The sequence below is a fragment of the Pteropus medius genome, unplaced genomic scaffold (assembly GCF_902729225.1).
Source record: "Pteropus medius unplaced genomic scaffold, Ma_sr-lr_union100, whole genome shotgun sequence".
Lineage (NCBI taxonomy): Eukaryota > Metazoa > Chordata > Mammalia > Chiroptera > Pteropodidae > Pteropus > Pteropus medius.
In genome coordinates this window covers 1,188,269-1,206,693 of record NW_024353909.1, presented here as the reverse complement: position 1 = coordinate 1,206,693, position 18,425 = coordinate 1,188,269, and the positions used below count along the sequence as shown (strand labels likewise).

General features: G+C 36.6%; 1 protein-coding gene and 1 pseudogene across 1 annotated transcript in view; one reads left to right on the top strand and one right to left on the bottom strand.

Moving 5' to 3' along the window:
* Positions 1-2,359: 2,359 nt before the first annotated feature.
* Positions 2,360-18,425, bottom strand: part of SNTB2 (syntrophin beta 2) — a 72,094-nt gene continuing 56,028 nt past the window's right edge. Inside the window, exons 5-7 of the mRNA XM_039851899.1 lie at positions 10,681-10,877; positions 4,215-4,399; positions 2,360-2,502 (exon numbers count right to left, since the gene is read on the bottom strand). Coding sequence (XP_039707833.1) covers positions 2,413-2,502; positions 4,215-4,399; positions 10,681-10,877 — 472 coding nt within the window. The 3' untranslated portion in view covers positions 2,360-2,412. The remainder of the gene's footprint in view (positions 2,503-4,214; positions 4,400-10,680; positions 10,878-18,425) is intronic.
* Positions 3,588-3,706, top strand: LOC120594017 (uncharacterized; annotated as a pseudogene).

Genomic DNA, 18,425 nt, shown 5'->3' with positions numbered 1-18,425 from the left:
GGGACTGAAAATACGTACATATTTTTCACGGCTGTCTCATTCATAAAAAGTACTTCATTTGTGGTTTGAAAATCCCACAAACACACTTAATTGAAGAACAACCTGGTCACCCACGATTGGAAAGCTGTTGAAGTACGTTAAACAAGCAGCTTAAGGGCCCTTGCTCGCGTGGGTGCTAATGGTCAAAGGAAACCACTCATACAATTTCCTTTTACATCAAGACTCAAAAGATATCGAAAACCCTATGGACCTTGGTCTTACACATGACAGTTTAAGCTTGAGCAAAATGACCTGAAATGCACACGTGTCTTACTTCTCCTGCCTACATTTTTAATCACACCCTTTTTACAGATCTTTTTCATGTAACTAATGAGCAGCATAGCTCAGAAGTTCCCCCTGAAAATCTTTTTAGCCTTCCACACTAACACAGAAAACCTCAACCAAATAGCTGCTGCAAATGTCTGTGACATCGTTTTCGACTTCTCAGATTAACAACATTCTCACTGCAAAGAGTGTCTAAACTCCCCTGTCTGAGGGTATTATGTATTGAAACTCTTCTTCCAGAAATCATTTCAAGATATTTTTTCTTCCCTGGCTTGAAAAGTTATTTAAGTGAATCAGACAGTTCATTTCTGGGACTGGAACTCGAGGAGAACAGACATCTCTCACCAACTTCTGTATATGGTTAATGTCACCACACACGGGCAAGGGCTGACTTATGGACAGTGTGAAGGCGATGGGGTTACAATGTCTAACTAGAACTCTGCTCACGAATCTCTTTCACACGTTCCACCTATATGGTGAGTTTGCACTCAAACAAGACACCTCATGTTTTGCACATACTGTTGTGTTTTCTTTTCCTGTTTGGAGCGCTGCCCTCCTCCACATTCTGTAGTGTTTACATCCTTTTATGGCATTCCTGATAAATCTAGGAAGTGAGAACTATTCCTAGACCTTTCTTCAGAGAGCATAGAAAACATCCAAGTCATTACCTTTTCTTTCAGTTCCTGGGACTCTGCTAATCTTGACATTTTATATAGCTATTATACTATTTTAAATGTTTTCAGGTATATATCTCCTTCATGATTAGAAATAACAAGCTGAATGTGTTCTTCAGTACCACAAAATCAGCAAACTTACTGTTACTATGTCTTAATGACATCTGGCAATGCTTGGCAAAACCCAGGAAGCCGTTCCATGGTCTTGTCACCCTGCCCACTATAAGATGCATTGCTAAGCCAAGGCTGAGTCTTGAACTAGCACCTGCTTGTTCATGCCACTCTGCTGCCATAAAGGGCCAGAGCCAGGATCCTACATGGGTGCACAGAGCCCAAAGCAGCTTGACATGTTGTTTGTGCTGCAAAGCTGTCTTCACCCACAAATTCTACTCTTTAAATACGCTTGCTCTCCAGAATTGATCTTCCTCAAAGATATCTGCCCACTAGAAAAGATACCACTAAGGAAACCCGCCTCAAAGACTATCCTAGTGGGATCTAGGATAGAATGATCTCCTTGGAACGGCAGTGATATCCAGTTATTCAAAGAGTGACTAATAAAGCTCCACTAACCCTAACCAAAGGCACATTTGGTAAGCAATAAACAATGGCTTAGGCTAAAATGAGGATTTTCTTTTAAAATAAATCTTATCCCCTGGCTCCTACCAAAGATAAAATCAGAAAACCCTAAAATAAGCAAAACTTTTCTGTCAAAGCAGTGGTTTCCAATTTGCTTTTCAACTTGGTCACCACTAGAAGGGGAGTAGAAGGCAAGGCAAATCAAATTTTGCAAGTTCTAAGACCTAATGTTATCACTTAGGAGTGCAAAGCTTGTGATGCTGCGGGAAGTGATGGCCAGGGTGGGATGCAGCGAGAGCTGGGGCAGATGGGAGAACGCTTTGGTGATGCACCTCAAGGATTTCCTAGGATGGAAGGAGCAAGTGAAGACAGACGGTAAACACCAACGAAATGTACAACTTCTCAGGAATGACCAAGAAGCACGGGCTGCTGCAAACTAGCACCTGGGAAGAGATAGTCATTCTAAGCGAGGAACGAAGGCTAAGTCTGAAATAAATCCTATAGGAAGAAGAAAAAGAAAACAACTTGGATATTTGACTATGTCCAAAAAGAAAAACAATGAGCCACCCTTCTTAACAAAGGAAATAAGCTGAATTACTTAGAAATCACATTGGGAAACTAGACAATAAATCAACAGCTTCATTTTGGAGCTTATTAGAGTCCTAGAATTTCTAGCCAAGGTAGCTTGTGAAAGGCAGGCTCTTTAAACATGGTTATGGTTCAGCAGTGATTTGCAGGTCCTTGTCAAGGCACTGTGCTGGAGGAGAGAGCAAAGAGCTTTTGAAGAGGTGGAAATACTTCTTGTACATCGAGGCTCTTTTCTGATTTGTTTTGCCGCTCATACAAGCAGCAGTGCGAGTGACTTTGGCCGACAAGAACGTGTGCAACACAAAACAATCGGCTTCGGACAAGAGTGCAGGTCCATGGTCTGTAAGAGAAAGCACATTAAATATCACTGCCATATACAGATGCTTTAATAAACAAACATGCAAAATAAAAAGGTTTAGACGTGATGTTCTATTTCTTAAAAAGAACTTGGATAAAGAATGTGACAGAGCTTAGAAACTCTTGGGAACTTAAAGCCACAAATGAAAGAACTCTGAAGTTAAGTTATTCCATGTCATAATTAAACACTAGTGTGAAGTTTCACATTCACAATTAGGATACAACTAGTGCTATACTGGGTTCTACCATGCCTGGTAGGAAGTACGAGAAAGTAGAGGATGTAAACAAAAGGAATATCCTATATGGAGACCATTAGTTGTAATTATATTTCTGATGGGAACCACAGTAAACTCAGCTGAAGAGTGACCATGTGTGGGTATGATTTTTGACACCCCTTATAGGTTTGTGGTGGGAATAACAACTATTGAGGCTACTTAGGAGGGCTAGTTATGCCTTCCTAAGCACAGGCCTCTAATCTGGACAGCTGGCACCAGATACAACTTTATGAAAAATATAAATTATAGAGCACTGAATAAATCCCTAAACTTTATACATATTAAATACAAAGCATGGATTAAAAATATATAAATAGCCAATAATACTCTAACACCTTACTTGCTAAATGGCAACTGCTATTAATAGAAGTTAATTTAACAGACATAAGCATTTAACTCTAATGCGTCAGGCTTTTGAAAGCCCTGGTCCATGGCCTCTCCATAGTCTCCTAAAGGTACATCATTTAAAATAAGATTTTTAGCCACAGTTTTCTCATTTGAAGGTTGAACTACATTATCTCTAAGATCTCTTTCAGTTCTAAATTTTCAAGATTCTGTTTTCCAAATTTATTCCTCTTGTGACTGTGTCAACAGACATAAGATTTCACGTATAGTAAGACTTGAACTACTGGCTCAATACTGATAAGAGACAAAGGCATTGTTTTACTCCTTTATGATTATAATTTATGATTTCTGAAGTATACTCTCCAAATCTCTAGTTCTGTAAGAGGAATCATGAATTCCTGTTGATAGTTCCTTTAAGAGACAAGGAGGTCAAAAAAGATGATAGCTTGTCTACAGCCCTGCCACCCTGAACAAGCCCAATCCCGTCTGATCTCGGAAGCTAAGCAGGGTTGGGCCTGGTTAGTACTTGGATAGGAGACCACCTAGGGAGACTAGGTGCTGTAGGTGTAAAAATATTAAAAAATAAAGGATTGTAAGCTGGCAAGGTCCTTGCAATCTGTAAGGTCAACCAAGGGTTGCCTCACCTAAAAAAAGAAAAAAAGAAAAAAGAAAAAAAAAATGATAGCTATCTGGACATATTGCTGCATCTTTTTTCTGATCAGTAGAATTTCTGTAGCAACCAAGTCTATTACTTTTAATTCTTATCCCAACAAACCGCTGATAATAGCAAGGGATGGAATTTATTTAGTATTTAATATCTTATTTTTTATAAAAGCCTATTTCTTAAAAGGGCTTTCTATTTTTTCTAAGATTCAAATGAAACTTTTTAAAAAAGGAATAATCTAATGTGAGGAAAAGGGAAAAAAAACCCAATGCACCTTGAAACCTGAAGAACAGTTACTTGCCAAAAATGGAATATCAGTCCATAATTTTCCATACAAGACGTAAGAAGTGATAAGAAAGAAAGAAAGAGAATACCTATTAGAATAAACATGTTTCTCAGAAACTCTCTTACCAGTTCTCCCTCAGGACCACCAAAATCCAGATACAGATTTCTGATGCCATCATCCGCAGACATTTTCAGCCTTTCAAAGGGGTAGCGGTATAATATGCTGCTGGGACCTCCATTTTCCCTGGAGATAGTGAACCCATTTTCATAGTGGATAGTGAGTCTTACCTCTTGGCCATTTAACGTGCAGCCTGTTGAAGACAAGCAAAAACATTAATAAAGTTCCTACTTCAGTTATTAAGTGGAAGGGGATTCTTCTGACTTCAAAAAAGGAAACAATCTTTTCTTGAGGATGTGTGAGACCTAACCTATTTGGAACCTCCTAAAGTGAGTTTTGTTCTGGTCACTCAAGTCAACATCTTGATTGAGATAAGGAAGAAATTACCATAACTCTTCCTGACATCTGATCTGATTCAATTCAATTCAGTGAGTATCAACTGAACACTTGTGCTGGCAGTAGCCTGTGTGTGATACTGGAGAGGTAAGAGGCACAGTCTCTGCTCTCAAGGACCTCATAAATGAATAGGCATAAACATGAAATCCCTAACTGTGTTAAGATAGAATGTATAGAATATAACTAAACACCAAACTAAATATGGCCAAAGTCAAGAAAGATCTCCTGGAAGAGATGGGATTTCAGATAGGCTCTAAAGAATCAATCAAACTGGATGGGCAGTGAGGAATAGGGAGAAGGTTTCAAGTGGGCAAGAAAAAAGAATGACCAAAGGAGAAGGCAGAGATGCCTTTCAGGGGATGGTATTTGGGAAGAGGATAAAGATAGTGTTTATCAAAGATAAAAGTTATAGTTAGCAAAATCATACTGTCAGTCCTATCAAGATAAAATTCAAAGGATACATCTGAATTGATAGGACAAAAAAAACTTTGATCAAGACAGCCAATGTCCTCTATCACTGCTGACATCCCTGTTTCACTGACATTTGAGCACAGTTCTGTTTTTAGTACAGGGGTTATAAGTGACAGGCCCTCCGAGACCTGGGAACTAATACAGCCCTCTGAGAGGTGAACTTAAAATCACCTAAAAGATCAGAGTCAAGCCTGGTCACTTTAAACAGAAAAAATGGCTCCCAAAAAGCAAGTCCTCATACTCAGACCAATTCTTTCACTGGACATGCAAAAACATTCAATCAGTCAAAGCAGCTGGTATGTTTAGGAGACAAGGAAAAAGAAAAACAGATAAATATCAGCAGTGTCCCTTCTCAGCACTATGCAAAGAAGAGTTTTGGACAATGGACTTTGAAATATTAGTTACCCTCAGAAAAGGAACCTTGGGAGAAAACAAGGATAAAATTAACTACCCGTAGATGTGATCCAATGCAATACTCTCTAAGTGAGTGGCTGAGGGGTTTGGAGAAAGAACAGAGAGATCCCAATCAAGGAAACCAGGGTACAGTTTTCAAGAGGATTTTATTCCGTTAACGTCCTTGAAGCTATAGTGAAGGGTGGTGTTAAGGTTTGATGAGAAGAGAGGGATCAGGTCTAGTCTAGAAAAGAGAAGCTCCAAGAACAAGGATCCGCCAAAGTCCCTGCAGCATTACATGGAGAAGGTGCCTGCAAGTATGTCACCAGTGGGGCGATATCCCACAATCACAGCTAGCAAAGGCAAGCCATTAACCCTTCAACAAGCTTGTTATGTAAAAGATTTCTTAAATGTTCTGTTTAGTATTGCTTCCCCTCAGGAAGGAAGGAAAGGAAAGCAAGTGTCAGTGTCTGGTGTGTGACTTAAAAATACAGAATATTGTTTATGATTACCTCAACCCTGAAAAGGAGTAAAGGTCATAATGATGTGTCTAGGTTTAAAATTGAGTTTGTTTTAGTTTAAAACTTTTAATTAATACCAGATAAGTTTGAATGAGATTATAAACTGGCCATAAAAATTTTGTCCCTAATAGTCTTAAACGATTTCTCCCTAAATAGTAGATAAAAAGTTAAGGCGCCCACTTCACCAGCTTAGATGTGTGAACATACAGCTCCAGCCATCCTCTCCCCATCCCATCTGTCCCTTTTCCAGGCTAAGGCCAATCTCTCCAACTCTGCTTTGGATCCCATCCACTCCTACCTTCTCAGACACTGGACAAGACTGATGGTTCTTTCTTCATCTTGCCATTTTCAACATCTCCCTCTAAACCAGAGCCCGCCCATTAACTTTTTAAAATTTTCGAGTCTCTCTCATTATTAAAAGAAATGCCACTACTCAACTCTTCACCTTCCTCTCCTTCACAGCAAAACTTCTTGAAAGAGATGTCTATACTCAGTTTATCCATGTTTCACCTCATTCAATCCTCAGTAGTCTGCAATCTGCCATCACACCAAGCGTCTCAATTATCTCCAGGATGCTAAATCCGACCCTCTTCTTCCTCCCTCACATTACTTGATACTTGCAGTGCTCATTGCTGGCTGTCCACCCAGCTTCTATTTCTCCATTCTTCCTTTACAGCCAAACTCCAATTTTACTCAGGTTTCTCCTTTCTCCTAACGTGTTTCAGGGAGGAGTGACCTCAGCTGCAAGGGTAGATAGCTTCTGGGCCGGTCAGCCTGGCTTTTCCCTGGTGACTGGCAGGGGTCCAGGGTGTGCATATGAACCAAACTGGCTCAGATTGAAAAGAACTGCGACTGGGAAGAGAAAACACCACCTCACACCCCTTTTACTCTTGATCTCTTTCTTTTATGTAAGAGAATGTATTTCTTTAGTGTTTAGTTTTAGTTTTAGAGGGCATTTTTTGTTAATTTCAACCTAAATCATCCCAATCCATACATTTAACCCTGCTGGCCACTCCTTTACTTGAAATACTCTTCCTTTTGCTTTCCTGACACTTATTGTTCCCACCTACCCTGGTTTCCTTCTGCTCTGGATACTACTTAACAATCTGCTAAGTGGAAGGGACATTGGCTTTTTCCAAGCACAAGGATATTGTTGAGTGTAATGGCATACAGTAAAGATAACTTTCTATGCAGTCCCATAATAATAAAAAAAAAAAGAAAAATTAAAGCTAAGAGAAAAAAGGCTCATTAACTAATAATAAATCCATTCATGTTAACGCCAAGATGAGTACTGGTAAGAGCAACCTATGTTTTGTATTTTGTGTCTTTTTCAATGAGAAACTGTTCGTGGTTGCCAGTGCAGAGTGAAGGACAAGGACTCAAATGTCAAAGAAATTCTATGTTGCGAATCCTGTTTCTGCTGCTCTGGGGCTGATTACCTGGTAGGAGGGCTCTGGCGGGGGGCGGCAGGTGGGGATCCAATGTTTCCAGCAAAACCCTTTAGCAGCTACAGGATGGTGTTGTGGGTTCCTCTGGGCCTTCCAAAACAACCCAGAGGAAGTGGGCTTTGCAGGTTCCACCTGGCCTGACTGCCCAAGACTCTCTCAGAGAAAGACTGGGGCAATATTCTGTTACTGCACATAGGAAAAGCCCGTCCATCAAGTATAATCAATAGGCTAAATACACTTTCGGTTACAAAGAACATGACACTCTGTTCCTTTCTTAAAGCTTTTTTGTCAAAGGCACAAAGTAGGCCTTATTTATTTTAACTTGCCTTATTACAAAGCATGGAGTTTTGTAAATAATAAAACACTCAATAAATATTTGTCAATTTAATGAATTAAGAGAAACTAATAATGTGTGTGTCCTCCAGAAGTTTAATCTGACCATTAGAATGGGTCATTTAGAGAAGGGAATCCAGGGGCCTGAGACACTGATTTTGGAGTCAGAGCCAGCTCAAGTCCCAGCTAACCTCAGTTCTTTCAGCTTGAAAATGGAGGTAATAAAACTTGCCTTAGAGGGCTGCCTGTTACGATCAGATAACAGCTATTTCATTTATGACTTGTAAGACCCTGATATGTACCTACTATTCTTTCTATTTCTGTCCTTCCTACTTCAAAGACAGGGGTTACGCCTACTTTATTTGCTTTAGTATAGTCAGTTAAAGCACAAAGAATACATTCAATCAATATTTGCTGAGTAGATGAATAAAAAGGGATTCAAGAGAATTTCTCTGAAATTGAGAACAACACGGTTACAGCAAACTCTTTCCTCACATGTGCTAACAATATAAATTACCTCTAAATGCCCATGTTTCTTCTTCTCTTGTAGATTTTCTGCATATTTATTAATGCAGCTCCTACCTATATCTACTACTTCTTAGTCTTCGTACCACCAAAGCTAGAGAAATGTAAAGTATCTTCAACTACACACAGAATATATTTTCATATTTTCAATTCCTATGACAAATGGAAAATGATTGTATGTACCTGAGGGAGTTATCTGCATTCTCTGCTTAGTCATCATGAAATCCGTATTTGCTAGAAGGAAAAAGTCCTGGTGTACCAGAAGGATCACAGATCAATTCTACTACAACTATAATCTAATCAAGGCTTAAAACTAAACCTTATGAAAATCATGTATTACATTCATTAGTCAAATCTTGTAGGTAGTCACTGAAATTTTTCTAAATGGACAAACTATAACTAAAACACATAAGAAAAAATAAACAGTTTAAGTGATTTCTTTTTGTCAACTTCTTGACTTTCTTTAGGCCATGATATCTGAATTTAAGGTACAATGTGCCACAATTATAGTTTTAAATGAACCTTTCTGAATCTCCCAACAATTTAACAGAAGGTGGTAACATGTAACTGAAGGATGTACTCTCTTATGTATGTGTATACATATGTGGATGTACACACTAAGGATACACATATTAAGACATAACGGACTAAGTGTGTGCACACATGATTATGTATGCATGCGCACATGCGTACACACACACATATACACAAACAAATTTTAAAGAAACTCTGGCTCTCATCAAAGCAATTTACCTTCAGCCAGTTTAACATATTTGGCACAGCTCTAAATACAGAGTAAGTGATTAATAGGTACAGCATATCAGTTGACCTGAATTGTGGAAATGAAAATATTAGCACAGCTGTGAATGAAAAAAATTGTTCAAAATTCTCTAAAAATATGTTCTTTTGTTTATTTAAAAATAGAAGTTATCGACTGGGTCTTATTCTCCCTCTCCTCAAGCCATCTATATTTAAATACCTGTGAGCCAGCAACTGGATAGATTCTGATTTTCTGCAATGTGAAGTTTAGTTGCCAGAAACCAAAGAAATAACACAAAACTAAAAAAAAGTTAAAAATCCAAGTTGCATACTTTGTTTTGGGAAGCATATCTCTCTGGATCATCAAAGAAGATAGGATGGCCCCAGATGCCAGTGAAGGGCCTGAGGAGTGTATCACCCTGAACCCTTGGGCTTCTGACAGGAACACAGAGCATCACAGACATTCATCCTGAGGACTCACCTATCCCAGAAAGCACATTCTGTGGCAAAGACAAAAACCAAAGTCCATAGCCCTTAATGTGGTGACCAACCACTCAAGAGAGAAAACAGGCAGGAGACAGACAAGTGAGAAAGACAACGTGGATGTGGTGGCTCTGGTCCAAATCTATAGTGGGTTCTTACTAGTCATTGGTGTCATTGCTTGAATTATCATTGTAGTTGGAGGAAAATATCAAGCAGGTCCTAAATAGATGAGGAAATGTGTCATTTTGACATTATAAAAACTGTCCCTGGTGCCCATTAAGTTCTAAAGCCATAGAGCTCCCTCATTTTCAAAAAGCAACTTAAAGGAAGATAAACCACAAGATATTCTGCTCTTAAAACATTTTCTCTTTTTATATAAATTCTGTTAAAACTAGGTTTATAATAAAATCATAGATAAAAGAAGCAAAATTAAGTAAACCAACTTATAAATGAGATATTCAAAGTAATTCAAACCATATTAGAAACATAATTTTATCTTCATTTTGACTATTCTGTTCTTGCTAAAATTAAAAGCAATCTGGAAATATCTGCACATATACATAGTACATAATACATACAAATACATACAAATATATACTTACGAAACCATACTTCCAAATTCATATAGACTAACCACAAGAGGGCGCTTCAAGAATGAAAAGAGACCAATAGGCTTATTTCCTTTAGATGCTGATTTTAGTATTTTAGGCACACATTTTCAAACTTTTGAAGAGAAACTCCTATTCCTAATTCTTTATTTTGCTATAACCATAAACTTTGCCAGATATTCTTATAAGGGTGTCTGTCCATATCCTAGATTCCAAATCTTCTTAACTAGAGGGTCAGTGCATCTAGTACTTAGTAAATGAGTCCTTATACTATTAAATACAGATTAAAATGATGAACAGTAAAACTGCCATCTTGTACACAGGGTTTATGAATGTGGTCAGAGACATGTACGAAATTTAGGAAAACTTTGCTACTGAAACAAAGAAACCAGGTTTCTTCCCATCATCATTGCTTTAAGCTGTCATAGTTCAAAACATTTTTAAGCCTGGCACACATAATAACGGTTTTTATTTTAAAATAAAGTATGTATAACAGTTCCACTTAATACTATAGAAATGAAATGCCAGGATCTATACCTAGAGAGACTTCCTTGATCAGCTCAGCAGCAGTGTGGCAGCCCTGAACGAGCATCCTGGTCCAGGTGGACAGATCCCGATGTGTCTCAACCCTGAAGAGATGCATCTCAATGCCCTGCCGAGACCCTGTCCTGGTAGCAAATGTAAGGTCAGATCCAAGTGAGGGTGATCGACATCCAGAGCCTGAATGAACCAACCTAGTGCAAACAGAGCAAAGATCAAAAGTAATTAACGCATAGTCAGAGGAAAATGTTGGCAATTGATGTTTATTGACACAAAGAAATTATAAAAGCTACCAGCAGTGTTTGGAAAAGTACATTTCAAAATAAGATTATAGTCTTTTCAGTAGATACTATTCTGTTTTCCAATAAAGTGATGGCCTGAACCCTCGGCTGGTGGGCCAAGGCATTTTTATGCTCCCTAGAGGCTATGCATACCAAAAAATGATTCAGTGTCAATTAGGAAATGAATGATAAACCCACACACAGGCATAGCCACCCTCGATATCAACATTACTCACCAGAATAGTACATTTTTGACCAGGATGAACCTACATTGATACATCATAATCATTCAAAGTCCACAGATTAGAGTTTACTCTTGGTGTTATACATTCTATACAATTGGATAAATGTATGATGACATTTCCATCATTATAATATCATAGAGTATTTTCACTGTTCTAAAAATCCCTGCCTATTCATCCTCTCCCTCCCCAGCAACCACTCATCTTTTTGTCGCCAATGTTTTGCCTTTTCTAAGATGTCATATCGTTGAAGTTATACAGTATGTAGACTTGTCAGATTTGTTTCATTCACTTAGTAATATGCATTTAAGGTTCCTTCATGTATTTTCATGGCTTGAATAACATTTCATTGTCTGGATGGACCAGAAGTTTATTTATCTGTTCTCCTACTGAAAGACATCTTGGTTGCTTCTATGTTTTGACAATGATGCATAAAGCTGCTATAAAAAACTTTGTGCAGCTTTTTGTGTGAACACAAGTTTACAGCTCCATTGGAGTGTAATTGCTGGCTTGTATGGTAAGAGTATGTTTGTAGGAAAATGCCAAACTGTCTCCCAAAGTAGCCATACCATTTTGCATCCTCACCAGCAATGTATGAGAATTCCTGTTGCTCCACATCCTCACCAGCATTTGCTGTTGTCATTCCTCTGGATATTGGCCATTCTAATAAGTGTGTAGTGGTATCTCACTGTTGATTTAATTTGCATTTCTCTGATGACATATGGTGTGGAGCGTATTTCCATATTCTTATTTGCCATCTCTATATTTTCTTTGGTAAAGTGCCTGTTCAGGTCCTTGACCCATTTTTTAATTGAGTTATTTCTTTTTTTATTGTTGAGCTTTAAGAGTTCTTTGTATATTATGGATAACAGTCTTTTATCAGATGTGTCTTTTGTGAATATTTTTCCCAGTCTGTGGTATGTCTTCTGATTCTCTTCATATTGTCTTTCACAGCGGAGAAATCTTTAATTTTAATAAAGTGCAGCTTATCAGTTATTTCTTTCATGGATGCCTTTGGTATTGTATCTAAAAAGGCCACTGCCATACCCAAGGTCATACAGGTTTTCTCCCACATTATCTCCAAGGAGTTTTATAGTTTTGCATTTTACATTTAGGTCTATGATCCATTTTGAGTTAATTTTGTAAAGGGTGTAAGATCTGTGTTTAGATTCTTTTTTTATTTTCATTTTTTTGCATGTGGACGTCTAATTGTTCCTTTACCACTTGTTGAAGACGCTATTTTTGCTCCATTGTATTGCCTTTGCTCCTTTGCCAAAGATCAGTTGGCTATATTTATAAAGATCTAATTCTGAGCTCTTCATTCTGTTTCATTGATCTATTTATCTATTATTTTGCCAAAACTACACTGTCTTGATTAGGGTAGTTTTATATCAAGTCTTGAAGTTGAGTAGTGTTAGTCTTCTAATTTCATTCTTCTTCCATACCGTGTTGGCTATTCTGGGTCATTTCCTCTCCATAAAAACTTTAGAATCAGTCTGTCAATATCCACAAAATAACTTGCTAGAATTTTTATTGGGATTGCATTGAATCTACAGATCAATTTGGGAAGAACTGACACCTTGACAATATTTAAATCTTCCTATCCATAAACATGGAAATGAAATACCTCTCCATTTACATAGTTCTTCTTTGATTTTATTCATGAGTTTTATAGTTTTCCTCCTACATATCTTGAACATATTTTGTTAGATTTATACCTAAGCATTTCATTTTAGGGGGTGCTAAGGTAGATGGGATTGTGTTTTTAATTTCAAATTCCACCTCTTCATTGTTAGTATATAGGAAAGCAGTTGACTTTTGTATATTAACCTTGTATCCTGAAACGCTGCTATAATTGCTTATTAGTTCCAGGAGTTTTTTTGTTGATTCTTTTGGATTTTCTACATAGATGATCATGTCATCTGCAAACAAAGAAAGTTTTATGTCTTCCTTTTCAATCTGTATACTTTTACTTCCTTTTCTTGCTTTATTGCATTAGCAAAGACTTCCAGTATGATGCTGAAAAGGAGTGGCGAGAGGGGACACCCTTGCCTTGTACTTCATCTTAGTGGGAAAGCTTCATGTTTGTCACCACTAAGTCTGATGTTAGCTATAGATTTTTTGTAGATAGTTTTTATCAAGTTGAGAAAGTTCTCCTCTATTCCTATTTTACTGAGAATTTTTATCATGAATGGGTGTTGGATTTTGTCAGATGTTTTTCTGCATCTCTTAATATGATCATGTGATTGTTTTTCTTTAGCTTGTTTGTATGATGAATTACATTAATTGATTTTTGAATGTTGAACAAGGCTTGTATACATAAAATAAATCCCACTTGGTTGTGGTGTATAATTCTTTTTATACTTTTTCGGATTTTATTTGCTCATATTTTGTTGAACATTTCTGCAGCTATGTTCATGAAAGATATTGGTCTGTAGTTTTCTTTTCTTTTAATGCCTGTCTGGTTTTGGTATTAGGGTAATGCTGGCCTGACAGAATAAGTTAGGAAGTATTGCTTCTGCTTTTATCCTCTGAAAGGGATTGTAAGAAATTTCTTCCTTAAATGTTTGGTAGACTTCACCAGTGAACTCATCTAGGCCTGGTGCTTTCTGTTCTGGAAGACTTCACACTTTTCACAAAAGTTAATTCGAAATGGATCTTAGATTTAAATGTAAAACACAAATGTATATAACATCTAGAAGACATCTTAAGAGAAAATGTAAGTGATCTAAAAAAATACAACACCAAAAGTACAATCCATGAAAGACACTGATAAGAGAATGAGAAGACAAGCCATAGAGTAGTAGGAAAAAAATATGAAAAACACATATATGATAAAGAACTGGCATCCAAAATATACAAAGAACTCTTAATACTCAACAATAAGAAAAAGATCCAGTTAAAAAAATGGACGAAAGACCAACTTTTTGGTATATATCCAAAAGAACTGAAAACAGGCTCTCGAAGAGCTATTTCACACCCACGTGCACTGTAGCACTATCCACATTAGCCAAGAGGTAAAAGCAACCTAAATGTCTAGTGACAGATGAATGGCTAAAGAAAATATGGTGTGTGTACACACACACACACACACACACACACACACACACACACACGAATACATTCGGCCTTAAAAAGAAAGAAATCCTGTCATATACTACAACATGCATGAACACATAATGTTGAGGACATTATGCCAAGTGAAATAAGCCAGTCACAAAAAGACAAACGCTGCCTGACTCTAATTAGTCAAATTCAGAGAAACAGAAGTGGTTACTAAGGACTGGGCTGAAGGGGAAAAACGTGTTTCGCAAGATGAGAAAGTGCTAGGGATCTGTTTCCACAACCATGTATGTATAGTTAACGTTACTGTACACTTAAAAATGGTTAAAGTGGTAAATTTTATGTTATATGTTTGTTACCACAATTTTATAAAAAAACATCTGGAGTTAGCAAAACTAAAAAAAAATGGGCAAAAGATCTGAACAGATACCTTAGCAAAGATGATACAGACATAGTAAATAAGCATATGAAAAGATTTTATAAGGGAATTATAAATTAAAACAATTACATACCACCACACTGACAGCACCAAGTGCTGAAAAGAATGCAGACTAATGAGAACTCTTATTCACTGCATGCTGGAATGCAAATGGTACAGCCACTTTAGAAGACAATTTGGCAGTTTCTTACAAAATGAAACATACTCTTACCATATGATCTAGTAATCACATGCTTTGGTGTTTACCCAGATGAGTTAAAAATGTGCATCCATAGAAAAAAACCTGCACATTAATGTGTGCAACTGGAAAAATGCCACTTATTTAATGGAGAAGAGTACAGGAAGAACAGCACAAGATTTGTTTTTAGCAATATTAAGTCTAGGATAGCTATTAATTGGTTTGTACCCAGGAAAACTAAAAACTTATGTTAGCACAAAAACTTGCTCACAAATGTTCATACAGTACTATTCATAATAGCCAAAAAATAGAAACAAACCAAATGTCCATTAACTGATGAATAAAGAAAATGTAGCCATAAAAAGGAATAAAGTTGTGACACATGCTAGAAGATGGATGAACCTTGAAAAAATTATGCTAAGTGAAACAAGCCAGAAATAATGGGCTACAAAATGTATGATTCCATTTATATGGAACAGATAAATCTATAGAGGCAGAAAGTAGATTTGTGGTTGCCTAGGGCTGAAGGAGGGGAAAATGAGTGACTGCTAATGTGTAAGGAACTTCTTTTGGGGGGTGTCATAGTGTCCTAACATTGATTGTGGTGATGACTGCACAACTCTGTGAACATAATAAAAATCATTAAATATTATACTTTAAATGAGTGAATCATATGGTATGAGTTATATTTCAATGAAGCTGCTAAAAAAATAATAGTGATGTATACATGTGGAATAAACAAGAGAACAGCAATTTTCCTTAAAGTCATTAAACTACTCAATGTTTTGTTTCATGACAACCATTTAATATAGTGTAATTTATTCACTTCTTCCAAAAGTATTTTCACTATATTTAAGAAGTTCTAAGTAGATCAGTATAACAGAACAAACATACTTCCTCACTTATAAGAAATCCAGCAGACAATGTTTTCCATACAAGATTTTAAAAAACTTGGCTGAGGAATGAATGTACAACAAAGAGAAATAAATAAAATGACTTGTTCTTGGCTTCATTGTAGGCTGTATGCCTGTAATATTTTTCTACAAATGTGTTGGTTTCTTCTTTCGCTCTTCTAATAACCTGAGCAAGAACCATCTAAGAGCAAATGGATGCTCCTTTCCATTTCCTTTAGTTTTCAGGGAGTCGCTATTGGTTCAGATAAAAGGCAAGAGTGTGTCTCTCAAGGAAAAGGCAGTTTCTTCTAATCTACCAACTGGTTTAGCCAAGTTAATTACTATAGTTCTCAAACCTGGCTGTACACTAGAATCACCTGGTGCATAGCTTTTAAAAATTACTGATGCCTGGCTTACATACTCAAAAATTTAGATTTAACTGGTCTAGGGTGGGGCCCAGTCAACCTTATTTTATTAAAATTTCTCCTGACGGTTCAAGTATATAGCCACAGTTGAGAAGCAATAAACTAAAGGTTTGTCAACTTTTTGGTCTGAGTACGCTTCTATACTCTTAAAGACTACTGAGAACTCCAAAACCACTTTTGGGTTATATTTATTGATATCTCCTACAATTACACATTAAAACAGAAATTTAAAAATTTTTGTTATTTCATTTAAAAATAAAAAAAACAAATCTGTTACATGTTAACAGAAATAACTCAGTTTTATTTAAAATAATATTTTCCAAAACAAAAAGAAATTAATGTGAAGCATGGCACTGATTTAAATTTTTTGCAAATCTCTTTAATATCCAGCTTAATGAAAGATAGCTTAATTCTCATATCTGCTTCTGTATTCTGTTACAGTATATAGTTGAAGTATATGAAGAAACCCCAGCCTCATAAGGTATATAGTTAGAAAAGGAAGTAGTATTTTAATAACTTTTTCAGATATTTGTGGATATCCTTCTGCCCACCAAACCAAAACTCAACTAGTGGTTTATTAAAGGTTAGTTACAATGGAGAATCTGAAACCTTATCAATAGAATTTTTATATTCTGCTACATTAAAAATCCACTGGTCTCTCCTGCACTTTGAATGTATCTTTTTTATATCCTTGCATGATTTTTTAACATCATATATTGGTCATTAGAGAAATATTTTTCACTGAATTATGCATATTTTCCAAATGTTAAAAGATTGCATTCTACAATATCAAGAAGTCACATTTGCTAATATCACCACTGATCTCACCAGAAAATTCTTTAGGTATAGGAAAGCTGTCAAGTTCACAGTGAGAGATACAAATTTTCTAGAATTCTAATTTTTGTTTGAAAGCTAGAATTTTATAATTGGCAACAAATGCTATCCATGTTTTCCATAAGTGACAAATTCATTTTGGTATTTTAGAGAAAATGTCTGACAAATACCTAAATATCACTAACCACAGTTTGTCAGCCAGTTGTTATGTCAAGTAAAAAATGGTGTTCCATAAAAAAAAATTGCCAGTTCTGCTCATAACTCAACTATACACATGCTTCTGAAACAACCATCATGCTTTAGTATGCAGCAGAAGAGCTCTGTGAGTACTTCCCATTCCATCTCACAGAATATAAAAAGATGAGTACTCAATGATTGAGATTAAATAAAATTAATAATTTTGACTGCTTCACCAAAGACGTTCTGAGGTTAAATTGGCATTTCCCTCCCTGCTAGTCCATACAGTTTAGTGCCGACTGCCTTGATTCATGCTAAGGCATCAGCAATTTTACCAATCCTCAGTGCAAATGTCAACAGTGAAAAAAAAGCAAACAACATCTTAGTAATAGTTCTGAACTCACAGACCTCCTAAAGAGGGGACCCCTAGAGGTCCATGAAAGTAGACTTTGAGAACCTTCTCACTGAACTGATTTCCATAGAACCATTACGCCAGTTAGACATTAGCTATCTCAGCAAGAATTAAATAAGTTTCAAAATTACTCCAAGTGAGAATATGATCCAAGTAAGACAGAGGGTGGGGAAAGTGGCAGGGTGTAGTCTACCATATTCAGTTTGATTGCTAATCCCAAGTCAGACATTAAATAATATAAAATGTAGAATTTTTCCTACAGATCTGATTATGAAATATTTGGCAGAGGAAATCTAATTCAAACCAGCTGCTGGAGTCTTGCTGTGCAGCAGTTGGTTAGAACATACTGCCAAAAGGCCCCCTTTAGCGAGGAGACCAGATGAGCTCATCCAAAGGCGTTTTAGCAGCTTTTGCCCCATAAGTCCCATAAGTACAATATCGCTCAATTTTCCACATTGTAAAGTAGCTACACTTTTTTGGATCTTTTTCTCCTTCAGTCAAAGAAAGCATATTAGAAAAAACTACAAAATGCACATCTTGCAAAATTCACAGCACCTTTAAAACCAATGCGTTCTTCTACCTCTATCATGTATCTAGCTTTAATCTCAAGAAATGTGTAAAATGAATGAATGAATGAATGAATGAATAAATATCCTTTTCATTTATCACTTTCATGTTTTATTTAATTCTTCACCAGCCATTTTCTTTCTCTCTCTCTCTCTCTCTCTCTCACACACACACATACGGCCTTGGCTTCCAAGAATCTGTAAACATGCAAGCCAATATAAATAACTCGTG